This window comes from Scophthalmus maximus, chromosome 4, assembly GCF_022379125.1.
Source record: "Scophthalmus maximus strain ysfricsl-2021 chromosome 4, ASM2237912v1, whole genome shotgun sequence".
In the NCBI taxonomy this organism is placed as follows: domain Eukaryota; kingdom Metazoa; phylum Chordata; class Actinopteri; order Pleuronectiformes; family Scophthalmidae; genus Scophthalmus; species Scophthalmus maximus.
Window position 1 is genome coordinate 26,248,180 of NC_061518.1, and position 15,565 is coordinate 26,263,744.

General features: G+C 39.5%; 1 protein-coding gene across 4 annotated transcripts in view; it reads left to right on the forward strand.

The window, feature by feature from the left end:
- Positions 1 to 15,565, forward strand: part of adamts17 (ADAM metallopeptidase with thrombospondin type 1 motif, 17) — a 143,817-nt gene that overhangs the window by 12,021 nt on the left and 116,231 nt on the right. For all 4 annotated transcript variants that reach the window (XR_004790516.2, XM_035628405.2, XM_035628407.2 and 1 more), the window contains exon 3: positions 2,846 to 3,017. Coding sequence is in view for 3 of the 4 variants with exons in the window: in XM_035628405.2 (XP_035484298.2) it covers positions 2,846 to 3,017 (172 nt within the window). In the remaining variant the exon portion in view is untranslated. The remainder of the gene's footprint in view (positions 1 to 2,845; positions 3,018 to 15,565) is intronic.

The window sequence follows — 15,565 nt, forward strand, 5'->3', positions numbered from 1 at the left end:
GTGTTGGTCCAACTATTTTATCCATTAAATATCTACTGGCAACATGTCATCCTGTTGGTAAAAAAATATTAACCTCCTGCATGCTCTACGCTGCAGAATGCTCCAGAGATTGTAATGCTGTTGTGAATGTGTCTGAAAATGTCCAGACACAATTCTGAGGACATTTTCTGGAGTTCATGTCTGAGGACACCATAAAGGGATAGTTCAGTGATTTTGAAGGGGGTTGTATGAGGTAGTTATGCATAGTTAGTATGTTACCTTATGGAGATGGTGATCAGCGCGGTCATTTTATGGAGTTTGGAGAAGTGGATGTAGCGAAAGTCAGAGTCCTACTGTTGCAAAGGGGACCAACAAAAAACGTAATTTTTACGTCCACAGCATGTCTTTGTCGCTTTAATAATCATTCATTTTTGTTTTCTTGTGTCTCTTGAATAAGCCGCAGTAGCAGCCGAACAGCTGATTTGCGGAGTGATAAGCTGATTCTCTGCACAGGCGTGATTTGGTGTAGTAATAAATGGAACTTGAGTAATAAAAGTACGCTTGAAAAAAAGGGCAAAAATAAAATGTCTGTCTGGCGGCAAACTAAAGCAACTGCCACAGTAGGATTCTGACTTTCGCTTCATCCACTTCAAAGTAATTTAACTTACTTGTCCGACACCGGCAAGTTGCTGCAGTTGTTAATTCATTAAATTCCATTTCCCAGATGGGCACAACATATTTCCACTGTATGGTTTTGTTGGGACATGGTCAGGGTGTGTTGCTCTGTGGGCTTCACCACCATATCCTACTTCCTACAGTGAAGAAGTTTGGCAGAGTTACAGAGTTTTCTGTGCAATCATATTTTTGAATGAAACACTTTCTTGAAAAAACTATTTGTATCAATAGTTTAGATGCAGAAGCAGCTAAATAGGATTGTCTTGGCATCTGTGTTAAAAGCGTGGGCTTGTATTACCACTTGGAACCAATAACACCCAGTCTCATCCACTTGTGACAAACAGTATTTGTTGTGATCCTGTCATATCATGGGTCGGTTTTACAATCATGTTTTAAAACCAGTCAATACATGATTTGCTGTTAAAACATTTTGGACTGTTCGGTTGTGAGAGGTACAGGGGTCGCCAGTGATGCTTTTAGAGTCTTCGGTCTGTGAGACTGCAGGTTTGGTGCATGAAGAAGAGACATCTCCTGATAGTGCTGACTCACCAAAAGCATACACTCTGGCTGCCACCCTCCAGCACATTTTCTTTGACCTACTTTTAAAGCTTCAGTTTACAACAGGAAATTGGATTGGAAAGCCACAGCGATGGGATGGTCAACGTGATGACTTGTAGACATTGAAATTGTGTCAAACAGACCTGGAACACTTGCTGAACAAAGGGTCTTGTCTGTTTCTATGCAACCTTTATTTTTGAAGTTTGAGGCTTTATAGTCTGTTAACTTCTTTTTTGTATAGTGTAAACTGAGTACAGATTGAATCACTGTTCACATTAAAGTGATTAAATGTTGCTGTGTGTTCACAGCAATGAGGTATTTGAGAAATAGTGAATGTTTTTTTTCTGTCCTGGGTTTTGCATTTCAGGCTGTTGTACCCTGAATGCTGGAGCTTGTTGGGGCTGTGTGCAGCATGAGAGAAGTACCTGCACACACTGCTCTACGTTAAGTAAGAGTAATGCCATAATGTAACTATATGTATCTCATGTATTGCTTTAAGGGAAAGTTCCACAGTTGTGGAAATAATAATAAGCATAAATAAGCAATAAATAAGCATATTTCGAGATGTTCAGATTGATGCCGATCACCGGTCCTGTCCTAGCTTAGCATGAAGACTGAAGACAGGTGTTTTTTTCATGGTGGTACAGGGTGGTACAGGAATTGGCACGCTATTTCTTTTTTGTTGTTTTGCTGTTATTGTGGTATATTTTTGTGGTTGACTAACCATTGACAACTGTATCCTCCTGTGTGCACAACTAAGTCTTGGTGTTTTCAGCTGACACATGAATTACATTTCAGCATTCATGACCTTAGTTCTGTCATGATTTTGTCCCATGTGAGCTCTTGACACCTTTTGGAAATCTTTGAAAGACTGTTATTGTTTTTGTTCGTGAACTGAACTTTGTTGTTACGCCTTGATTGACCCTTCCTTTTGGGTCTCTGTCTTAGTTAAGTTACCTTTGTTGTATCCTGTTTTTTTATACTCACTTCCTGTTTTATATTAACTTCCTGTTATATATATATATATATATATATAGAGCAGACTCAACGACCACTCAATGCGCTTTACAGAGCTTGTCACATTCATCTATTCACACGCTGCTGGATCAGGGATGGTGTATGTCTCAATGCATACACACACACACACACACACACACACACACACACAAAACAGACTCTCACTATGATAAGATGCATCTAATGCTGATTAATTCGATCACTGTGTTGAACATGAAACATATTGTAGTATTGGTGATATCCTACACAAAAGTGGATTTTAAACAGTACAGTATTGTCACCTATATCTTACCATGGTCAACTATGATGCAAACCCTACAGATTTCACCAACGTGCTGGAGGACTTTTCCATGAAAGGAACAAACAGACACTGTTACTAACTATGTTTTGAGGATGCTGCATTTATGCTTTTGTATTGCAAATGCATGATATTGCACAACATAAATGGCGCTGATCCCAGAGCTGATAAAGCTTTCAACAAAATGTGGTTAGAATTCCAAAGACTTCCCAAAAAACAAGATGTCTTATAATAATTTACAATGTTATATGGTATAATGGTAATTGTATTATTATGTATTTGTATAATAATTGTTACATGTCTCTGTTTCTTGCACAGACTGGGCTCATCCAGATAGGGGAGGAACACCTTTTCATCGAACCTGTCAGTGAAAACGACCCATCAAAGTCATTCTCTGGACTTAAACACCGGCTGGTGAGACACCGGCGCTCAGCCAAGACCCACTCTGGTCTGGATGCTGACCATCCTGGCTTCTGTGGGACGAAACAAGGTGAGAGACAAAGAGCTGGACTGGATTTGGTTTAATGGTCACACTGATTTTAATGTTTGCTAAGGCAAGCAACCTCTATTCATGGTGGATGTGATAAATAGTATTGTTTTTCAACGAGCAAACATGAGGATTTGTGAAACCTTCTACTGCTGTCTGCTAACAGTGGTTATGTAAGGTGGGTATTCTAGTCTCTGTTATACCACTTCCACACCAAAATTACCGTGCAGACCCAGGTTTTTAAACCAGGTCTATTGCAGAGTCATTTGACCCGGGGCTGAATACCGATTAAACATTTTCAAACTGCAGAAAATGCCAGGTGTTACTGTTTAAACTGTTTTTTTGGCCAATGTGAAAGGGGCTTTACAGAGACTAGAAGTTTTAGAATGGGTGGGAAGAGTCTGGAAGTTGGATGGAATATACAACTTTTTTTTTTTGAAAGGTCCATGATGGATGGGAGAGAGCCCCCAATTATCCTGTCAGGTGTCTTCAATATCCGTCGCGGGGAGTTGCGGTTTCACAACAAACAGTTATGCAGCCAAAGAGGATGCGCATGCTGGTCCTTCTGTAGAAAGTGGTGAAGATGGGAGGGTAGAGACCTGTCTTTTTCAGCCTTTGTAAGAAGTATAGATGCTGCTTGGCTATTTTGGGGATGGCAGTGCTGTGGAGTGTCCAGGTGATGACCTCTGTTGTGTGAACTACCTACCTCTGTTTACTGACTTATTTTATTGCCCATAAGCATCACCACCAAAGTGTCATCTGTAAATTATTTTCTACCCTGACAGCCTGGAGCCTGTCAGTCAGAAAGCATGCGAACCAGTTACATGGTGAGGTGTCCAGGTGTCAGGTTGAGGGGCAGTGGTGATAGTGTTGTGTCTGTGGTCCAGTTGGTGCAGTGAACTGCAGTGGATCCAGTGATGTGGGGAGTTTGTCTTCCATGTTCCTCAGTACCAACCTCTCACTGGCTGGTAGTTGTTTTGGCAGGACAAGGCTGACGTTCTTTGAGCAGCTCACCAGGAATGATGTGTGGTCAAGCAGCTTTCTGTGGGCTGACTCTGCATAGTCCTCCTGAAGTCAGCTGTAGATGACGGACCTTGTACAGAGTTTAACTAGCCTTAAAACCTGTGCTCATGAAAACCATGCACATGCATGAGGTACAAGCTCACAGAGCCGTATCCATGAAAAGCATCCTTGTGAGAGAGCATTTCTTCTCCGCTTGCACAAATTTGGTCTCGTGAGAATGGGTCTCTGATGAGCACAAACTCAACCTTCCCTATGTGCTCACAACTACTCAACACGATAAGTTAACTTTTGAGACTTTGGAGGCATGGACAGAGTCTGACATTTTCACTGCTTTAATTTGGTTACTTTCAACACCCAAAGTCTCTGGGCTTGAGAAATGCCAGGATCTCATGTTCTACTTCTCATAAATGACAATTGTGATCATCCATGATGACATTTTGACTAGTCAAAATTAATTTTTTGACATTCCATTACACTATGGATACTGTATCTGGGATGGCTTTTCATTTTGGATATCTGTCGTTAAAATTGGGACAATTCATTGACGAAGTTCATTCTGGATATTAAAAATATAGTTTGATGAATGTTTGAAATGTTCTTTTTGAATAGGATTAATCGTTTATCTGTATTATCCACTGTACCAATTATGTATTAAAATGGCCACTGATAAGTTTTAGAAATGTTAAACTTTACTTACTAGTAACTAGTTATTAGGGCCCGAGCTCCTGACAAAGTCAGAGCGAGGACTTATTGTAATTGAGTGAATTATTATTACTATTATTATTATTCCACCAAATGAATTGCTAATTATTATTATTATTGATGATATCATGATCTGTGTTGAAAGTGACCATCAAAGCAGCAGAGCTGCCAGCTACTGATCCAGCCTACAAATTCTCAAAAGTTAACTTAACAAACAAAGCTAGTTTTGTTGTTGTTATAACACATTTATCAAGCATTTGTTAGCGCGTAGGGAGCTTCTATATCTCCTGCCCGTTGTGTAATGCTACATAAATTGATTGTAGTGATTGTAGCAGTGATTGTATGAGCTACACAGCTGATGTGCTGTGCTGTGTTGTGAGAATCCTCTGTGATGGTGTTTTCAGCTGATCAGCCAGATAAATGCCCTTATTGAACTTGTGAACAGCTGCATTTCTCTTGCAACTCGGTTTACCTAAATCATGATTTGATGTTAAAAACACTTTTTCATGCAGCTCTTCCTTAAATTTTTACAAATAGTGTTTTGCAGATATAAAAAGGGATTGCTATGCTTAAATCTTAATGGTAGAGAAATTGCTTCATAAGTGGATCAGAGGAATTACAGAGGATGAGATTTGTGTGATTTTTTTTTTTGAGAAGTTGGAGAATGTTCCTTACACTCACTTCAAAAACCCTGAAACATCCCACTCCAAATCCCTCTGCAGTGATGTGCACGCAGTGAGGTGTTTGAATGGACTACTGTCTGCCTCTCCACCCTCCAAGCTAAAATGGGCCAGTCAAACATCCCAGAGAAGCAATGCTAATAAATCATCTATAGGTTTCAGAGCAGCATTTACTGCGATCTGCCATTCTTTGATGTTCATTCAGCCTCAGCGTGTTGCAAGAGAGGCTGTGTGGAATGCAGATGTTTCCTTATTCAACGTGCATCTCTTCTTCGCAACGTTCTTGTTGGAACCTGCTGAGCCTCTCGCTGTTAACGCTATCAAACACAGAGAAACCCCCACCCTCTGCTCTTTTACATTAATAACGTGCATATTTTCTTAAGTCTTGATGTCTCTGTGCCAAAATTATCGATTTTTGTTGTGAGAGGACTCCACAGCGAGGATCCAGTTAAATGCATAAATAGGTGGCTTCATGGAAAAGTTTAAATAGTTGCAGACTGGATTCATAGTTATCCAAACATTTCTCTGAGCAGCACTGTTCTGAAGTTGGAATCAATGAGTGAAGCCAAAGAACCACATCACACAGCCAGAAACCTGAATTCAAAGTCTGCTGCAAGTCTGCTTGCTTTAGTAACAATGTGTTTGACTGTCTCTGAGGCAGAACCCCATTAGAGGCAGAAATATGAATTTTGCGACAAGCCAAATATAATACAATTGTAGCTGATGTAAAGATGAAGTGGCGATCGGTATCTGGATATCCTATCTGGACCTGTTGATGCAAGAGTCAATGCAGGAGAAAGCATTGTCATTGCACTGTAAATGAAATCCCTACAATGTCACCACATATAATATTCACTGCCACTAGTCTCATCCACGGGTTGGTGATCTGATCTGTGTCTGAGCCTCGGTGTGAGTAAATGGTTTTTTGAAAGCGCAGCACACACTCAACACGCTAACAGGTTGGTAGCCAGTAGTTAGCATAGGTAGCATAGCCGTGCCGCTTGCTAAGCAGCTGACAGTGTTTGTGCTCTTTAAAAGATGTCACAGCTGACACAATACAATCAAGTGAAGTATATTCATAAAGCACATTTACAACGACCACAGTTGACCAAAGTGCTGTACAATAAAAACCTGAAGTGAAGTCTAAGAGTAAAAAAAAATGTATAATACAATTAAAAGGTTGATGACTGAATAAAAACATTTGATCTTGAATGGTTAAACTGTTACACAGTTTTGGGTTAGCTACAGCAAAATCATCCTCATCACTTACCCTCAACCATGGAACTGCCAGGATGTGAGAGATCTGGGAGTGGAAATGGGGCAGAGAAGCACAGATGTTTATTGGGGCCAGGCCATTTAATGCTTTACAAATTAATAAAATAAATTTATACTCAATCCTATACTTGACTGGGAGCTGGGAACTGTAGAGATGCAAGTACATTTGAAATGCTGTCTCTCTCCCTTGTACCAGTCTAGCGGCAGCCTTCTGCCTTAGTTGCAAGGAGGACAGGAATGACTGGCTAATGTCCAAATGGGCATTAAGAAACAGGAGGGAAATGAGTGTCCACTCGGGTGTTGGATTTTACCTTTTCCCATGAAAGACAAAAGACAATAGGTAGCAACACACATGGGCTAGTACTCAGAAAGCCATTAATCCATTGTAAAAAGTTGTTAGCTGCATTACTAAAAGAAAAAAACAGACAGTAAAGTTGAAATTGACCTTGAAATCTTTGATCATATCTTCTCCTAATGTGTAATGTCAGAATGTCTTTGATGAAAAAGGCTCAAACATGCCCACCTTTGTACAATGTCCTATTAGAGGTATAATTTGTACATGAAGTGACAAGTAGTTTTAAAAATTACACTGACACACCACATAGTAATAGTTCTCTACATAACTCACCAGAGTAGTAATTTAGTCTTGTGGTTTAAAAATCACACTGGTCTAATGAGCGTATGCACTGACATTACTTATCCAGATGTAACCACACATTCTCCCATCGAATAGTATAACTAATTGGATGGATCATATGGATCATATGGCCGATACAGTAAAAAATTTGTTTCCTTGAACTTCCAACTCCAACCTCCAGATCAGACTAATGTTGATCTGGAGGTCTTCAGGTGTGAATGTGTGCAACGCCAGATGTCTACAGGGTGTAGCTACATTCTGGTCTGGTTTTGCCATGAACTCTCTGTTGTTGTTCCAATGAGCACTGGAAGCATTCAAAAGTAGAGTGTTTTCCAGCAGACTATTCTTCAGCAGACTTTCAAGTATAGCTCAAGTGTTGTTTTAACTACAGTGTCTGCATTATCCAGCTCTGTTATGATTGATGTGATACTTAATGCACTGGTTTTAATGTCTTTATGCAGCACTATCTGATCTTTATTTAGTACAGTATGTGTAGTCCTTGCAAAGTTTTTGTTAGCATCAAGAAAACTAACATTCTCTGTCCTACTTCACACACGTAGGAGGAGAAGACATAAAAAACAAACATGAAACTAATGTTGCTATATGTCTGTATAATGACAATGTGAGATCCTCTGCTGATGTGGCCAGTGGACTAGAATAGCAGCAGTCTGCCTCTGACAGCTGTGCTCATGGATGTGAGGCGAACTGTGAGTAAGAAAAAGGCCATTCCTGCAAAAGACCATTTATGGCTCGTATAGAAATGACAAATCACACCACACAGAAAGATCTGATCTGTCAGGTTTTTTCATTCTGTTAGCTTGCAGACAATTAAAGCCCCCTCCAGGCGCCCCCCAACCCCTGTACAAAGTCATTAACAAGAGCAGCTTGAGCCCAAGATGTGAACTGCACCCCCGAAGTTACATCACACCACCCGAGCTGAAGACCACCAGCACTTTTGACAACCTGTATAAATACATTTTTTCCATATGTTCATAACTGGGTCATACACAATAACTGAAACCTCATTTTTAGAAGGAACGAAGAAAAACCTGCAGCTGTGTGTGTCGGACTGCAACTCCTCATACAAAAGTTGATCAGGGTTTTAAAAAAATATTGTATGATACAGTTTTAAATGGTTTCACATCATACACTTCCATTCCGCTGTAGTGGAAGTTGTTTGAATGAACGTTCTGCTGTCATTAAGTGACGTCATTGTTTTTGAATGAAATCATATTAAAGTTAAACTAGTTATCATTCTGCTGCTAAACCACATGGAATCCCTTCAAGGAAAAATGACACTCCCAACCACATGCTTGAGACATAGAGATGAGAAGATTCTACTGTATGTATGCATGTATGCACCTGGTGTCTGTCTGGACTCTGTAGTTCTCCTCTGTTCTCTTATCCACCTCCACCTCCATGTCCAGAGGAATGCACAACATTGCATTAACAATGCTAAATGTAATGGTTTATGGGTATTAGGTGTTCAGTTACAAAAAAATGTCAGTTGTACCATACCTGTTCTAGTTAGTAAGAAAATCACAGCTTTGTTACACAGATATGAAAATGTTCTGCTGCAGTTTATTAATTGCCTGCAACCATTTGAAGGCTGTTGCACAGTTATGTTGATAAATCTGCTTCCTCTGAGTTGAGGGCCACACTAGAGTTAAGTGTTATTTTAGGCTTGTGCCAGTTGGTGATCAGATCCACCGTCTTAGCACCGTTGTCTATAGCACGTGGCTGTGTCATGTTCCAGCTCTTTCGATGTTGCCTGGGATGATAGCTCTGAATTTTCTAGCGGCTGTCTGTATGTGTGTGTTTGTGCATGTATGCCCACTGGGTTAGTGAGCCATGGGTGATCCTGGTTCTGCTATGTTTAAATGTCTGGGCTAGTTTATGTCATGTCTCTGAAAGTTGAATGTATATAGATGCCGGTAATTTATGGACATTTTACTTAATATTCATGTCTACTTTTACATTTCATTTTGTACTGACATATTCTGAACATTTACAGCAAAACTAGTTGTTCGTGTTTGAACAAAAGTGGCTGTAGAGATGACTGTAAAGACACTTTGCAAAATGATTAGTGACGTAAGAATGAAGCCCAATGAAACAGTTAAAGACTAAGAGGAATCTGGTTAACATATTTGTTCATGAGACTATTATATGCAAATCATGGTGTAATGCTGAATGGAACAAAAAATTATCTGCGTGCCTGCTCACCTCTGTTACCTAGAAACTTTCTTCCCTTTTGATTGCTCAGTTTGGCTGGGCGGCCAGCTCAAGAGTTCTGGTTCTTCCAAACGTCCTCCAGTTAAGAATCATGTAGGAAACCATGGCTCTTGGAAACAATAATAGCAGCAGAACATTTCTGTAGCCTTTCCCAGATTTTTGCCTTGACACACTCCTTTCTCTGAGCACTGAAGGAGGCTGCTTTGACCTCATGGCTTGGTTTTTGCTCTGATTTGCATTGTCTACTGTGAGACCTTATATAGACACACACACACACACACACACACACACACACTATATGACAAACAATAAAATTGTTTTAATTCTAATGTATGCATCTGGAGAATTAGAATCAACCCAGGTGAACACTGAAAATAAACAGCCATTATTGTAGTTCTAAAATTATATATGACAAACATTAAGTGATTTATACTTAAGCGTGCTTATTCCACAGGGCGTTTATATCTGCCTCTTATAGTAACAAAACAACAAATTCGTGGAAGAATAAAGAAACTCAGAGTTTAGATGGAGTTAAAAATTGTTTTCTGTGGGAAAGAGGGAAGGAAGAGGGAGTAAGGGTCAAATAGCATATAGGCTGGACTGGTTTGGGGAATTGTGGATCTGGATGATGAGTGAATAGGAATGAAGATGACTGGTGAAAGAAAAGGTGACAGGAAGGGGTTGATGGTGAGAAACTGAGAGAAAGACAGGGTTACAAATCTTAGGTTGCACTGGAGTTATCGGGTGCAGGTAATGTAGATTCAAACCAAAGTCCTTATTGAACTATGGTAACAGGTATATCCTCTTGTGTACAAATCAGTCACTGTGTGGATGTGTGACGAGAATGTGAAAAAATGCTTTCACTGAATTTACATATTTAATAAATTAGCCTATAAACATGTTTTGTTTCTCTGAGTAATTTAAACATTTTGGCTCTCTCAAACCTCCCAAGTTGGAGTGTGTGTTTGTGGCAAGAGGTGTGGTCATTGCGGGGTTTTCCTCCACAAAAGTATCAGTTGTGTAAAAGAAGTAGACTCAGTCTTTTATTCGCTGCTCTTGACGCCTGATCTAAGAGACTTTATAATTACAATTCTTATAGCAGTGGCCTGTTCTATCCTGTCTGCAGTTGTGACATTCCTGCTTCATGAATGGAATCTTAGACAGTGGGAAAAGCCCAGAGGATGTTAAAGCAGCATTGAAGCCCAGGCATCTGCTTCCCTCGTGGCTGGAGACCAAGTCAAGAGCACCTTACCTTACCTCCACAGGAGATACTCTTACGCTGAATGGGACCGATCACAAGGGTTTCCTCTGAAAAAGCCTGCAGGAGTGAATTTACTTTGTTGTGTGTTTTCCACCATTTGTAGTTTTTTTATTCGCTGCTTAAAGTAGGTGAACCCTATCACACCGAAGATAAACCGTATGATTGAAGATTTAATTGTTCCATACTACATCTGATTAAATATGCTAATCGAACTTAGGATTTGGCAAGCCCAAAATGTGCCCAAATGATAAACACTGCATTTCAGCACCTAGCCTTCTAAGCTTGTTAGAATCACTGCTTTTTCTCCCTGCATGTGAATACAAAGCACCAAACCTGTGTCACAGACTGACATTGATGAAGACAAACATGTGCACACACTAAGTATGTTAGATGCACAAAAGCAACCAGGAAATTCTGAAATCACATTAAGAAATCATTACTCAGGTAAATCCACATAATCAGGTCAGCAATCTAGTTCCTGATATTATTTTGGAACCATGGCTTGCTGATACTAGATTTGAGCCTGAGCCTTAATACCATACAAGCTATAACAGGGTACAATATGACCCTGATGCCTTGGTTGCCATTCAACAGGAAAGGATACAGTCCTCACCTGAAATCTTGGCTTCCTATCCACTTGTGTCGCTCCCTAGATTCTGTGGTTGGGCCAGTCTGCTGCACTCCTCTTCTCATGCTAACCTAAATGAAGAGAAACTGACTGATGGATATCAGTCGTTGTCCAATAAAAATGTCAACAAAAAGAGTTGTGATATCTGCAAGAAAACACTCTCTTCTGTATCCACTCCTGCCTTGCCTTATTTAAGACCTGTTCTCTTGAGATTGGCAACTAATCAAAAATGACAAATGACAATCTATGATAATGACAACATCACATAAGTTCTATCTTCAATGATACAAATGCTAATTATAGACCTTTTCCACTGTAACAACTTATAGAAACATTACATACATCTGTTGCCATAGGCTTTGCCTTGCTCTGCTCAAGAGGTGATACTAAATGGTTCTTATGGTTTTAGCTACTTCCGGAGTTTCAACAGCGCTGTTGATGATGGCAACTTAAAAGTAAAGAGGGAGCTGGTATCAGAGGTTGAAAGCCAAAACGTCCACAAAAACGTATGTTTTCTTATATCTGAAATGTAAAATACAGTATAAACGCAAGGTTTCTGCAATGTCCTCATGCAACTCTTGCGTCAGACAAGCAGTTTCTCCTTAATTTCTAATGTAGGCAACAAAAGTCCCAGACCCATCTTTGTACTGGATAAGCAGACATTATATTGTTATAATGTCCAAGACTGCAAAACTGGATTCTCTTAAGTGTTTGAGCATTTCTTGTTTTGGGTTAGGTTGACATTCAACCTTATGATATGAATAAATCCATATACATCGTAGTGCATGGTTAACAGTATAATGAAGGTTATGGGACCATGGGGTCTTTATGTTGACAAAGCAAATGCTTCTTTTCCCTTCAGTGTTGTTTTTCTGACATTGGTGGAAGTTTTCTTTGTGACTATTATCTGAGAACAACAGTAATTACTTAAGGCCAGAGCAGCAGCAGCAGGATCGGTCCAGTCATTGCGTGAGGCAATGTTCTCCCACAAAGGCAGAGTTACTGTTCCCCTGCAACTTTGGAGTGGGTTTTCCTGTTGAAAGCGCTGTTATTTGTCTCTGTGTGACTCAAAGACAATTCTTTCTTATTACAAGGTTCCCCCCTCCCAACACAAGAGTAGCTCTCTGATTTGTGCTGGGAATCCCTTATTTTCTGCTGAGGTGGGATATGTTTAACAGTTGTTGGACCACTAGCTTCTCTTACTCTAACCCTAACCAACTTTGACTGGATTCCAAACTTATTCTTGTACTCCCTTTAATGGAACATCTGACATGATTGGATCACTGCCCACTTCCAGAGGTAATGACAGTTCGGGTTCAATGTAAAGTCTGAAAAAATGGTCAGCAGAGGCTGCCATGGGGCACCAGTCCGATACTCTCCTCTCACTGGAAGGATTGACCTCTCAGGTCATCCCACAAGGCCTGAAGTTGTGCACACAGTGTCACTTCTGGGAACTAAGAGTCATCTGATTCCTCCCTTATTCAATATTCTTCTGCTTCTGTTGTCACTTGGTTGCCCTATACATCTTGATGGTCAGCTAACCTGGCTGGTGCCCCCACATGATGAAAGGGCTAACATACTGACCCTGCAGATGTTTTACCAAAACATTAGTTTAGTTACATAAACTTAATCAAACCTTAATTCTTAAAAGTCTTAAGAACTGAAAACACTTGATTTCAAAGGCCATGATGAACCTTCAGGATATTGTCATTTAGATTTTAGGTACTGTGCAAATTAGGAGTACATCTATGACGTGTACCTCACTAAACAAATTTCAAATTGTGAGTCCTGTTATTTTGTCTTAGACTTTTTTTCGTTTGGTAATAATTAATAATTTGCTCCCAGGAACAAGACAGAAACAATGCTTGGTAGATATTTAACATGTTTTTCAAGTACAATTTATTTTCTCTACTGTTGGTTGAAGTGGTGGTGGTCAAATTGAGCTATTGGACCCGGGAGATATTTTATCGAGTTAAAAATATTAAAAAAATATATTCTCAAACAGATTTCCCAGAATTCATGTTCCGCTGTCCTTGTAAAAAAATGTTTCAAGCTCAGTCTTTTCCTTATTAATTTATTTGCCTAAATAAATGACTAAAATTTGGAACTACCATTAGCAACTACTTTCAATGGAAAGTAGCAAAGTTCAGCACTAACAGGTGCCAAATAATTAGCATATTAATAACGTCATCACATCATATTTAGATTCTGCCTAGGCTACATCCATACTACTACGTTTCATTTTAACAGCACATTTTAAAACAAAAATGATCTGCGTCCAGACAAGCATTTAGCTTTATATGGTTTTAATCGCCATCCATATTAACATGCCTGAAAATGTATACCATGTGTCTATTCATGTAAACTGAGCAGTGTAGTGGTGCGTTTTAAAACAAATGCGTAGTAGTGTCAGCAAGTTTCAGCCCTTTATCTGTTTGCTCCTAATTTTTAATACAGCTGAATTCACAAAAAAATGTTCTGTTTATGTTGTCCTAAACTAGAACAAGTATGAGATAATGACTGAAAAGTGGTCCATTAAGACTAAATCCTGATTAATATAGAGAGAAGTGTGTCTTTTCAGGAGGAGTCTGACTTTGCCCTTATGGCCTCTCTTAAACTGAAAGTGGCTTCATTTGCCCAAAAAGTTGATAGATTTGTAGCTAGGCATTTCTTTTTGGAAGAAAAGCGGCTCTGAAAAGTTGGTAGGCCTAAATCTAGCAACAAACACAATGGGGAAACTCGGACTAATGGTGTAACTTTATCAGTAATTCACGTACGTCAGTCCTTCGGTCAGTCAAAAATGGACATTCACATTTGTAGGGCTGGCCTCACTGTTGTGATCCAGCCAAAATAACTGGCATTGAATTAAATCTATATTGCTTTTCGAACTGTCCATTATCAGTCCTGTTTTGGCAGGGATGTAGTTGTTTAAGGGGAAAAAAGTGGGCGTGATTGTTGATTTTCATGTCTTGACTGTTTTCTGTTCTCTGTATTTCAGGCACAATTTGGTTGGTACTCAGAACATAAAAACAGAGCAGTGTTTTAGTAGCAGTACCATATGTTCGATAGCGTCAACTTGCGACTGGTTTCTGATGACCACTAAAATATTCATAATTTCTTGTTTTCATGGCAATTTTGATCCTTAAGCAGTCAGTGTTTTTTGTTGAATTGCAAAACATCTGGGATATATGTTAGTCTGTAGCACCAAGAAAACCCAATAACCATGCTCTGCAGTGATTCTATAATGGTGCGTTCACACCGAACGTGACGTGAATAAGTAGATTACAAAGACGCGAATAAAGGTGGATTTTGCGTCACTTGTCTCGGGTGACGTGAATGTCACAAATCTTCACTGTTCGAAGATGGGATGCGCGCGTGTCTGTGTGCTTGTTCAGAGGTTTGTTCTAGAAAGTGGAAGGAAAAACAAGCAAATATTTCTGTTATTTGCACAAATGTTCCTGCGACTAACTCCTGCTACTTGCGCGACGCAGTGCATTTGAACGCACCTTGAAACTAGTCAGTCCAGAAATGGTAAATGTCAGTCCAGAAATGGTAAATGCATAACGAGTAGTTGCATTTAGAAACAATCTGACCTGTGTTTATGGAGAAGTTTACATAAAATGTTCTCGCTGTCAGTGTATAACACAATATAGTAGTTTCCTTTTATTTTCCTCATCCTCAGTTTTAGAATTTTATGTGATATACATGCTGAGTGTAATACTATCCTTCCATGTCAGGAACAACAAATTAAGCAGAGGACATGTTTGTATTGGCTTTAGTCCAGTGTGACAGTATCGGCACTCCATCCTTCATATCAGTAAGATCAGTTTTGATTTTAACCCTAAATAAATGTGGTAATGCAGTTGTTGAAAGTGTGCAAGGATGACAGAGTCATTCAGAGACACTATTTCAGATATGAATAGACTTTGGCCCTTTTCGGTAAGTCATGTGCAATTAGTTGTCACATGTTGTTAATGCGGATATATCTTAGCAGCCATTTGGCAGCAACTTGGTGTATACAAGTATGTAGACATGGTTGAGAGGTTAAATTGCTGTTCAACTTTAACATTGAATGGGAAAGAAATTTGATCCTAGTTGCTTTAACCACAGAAT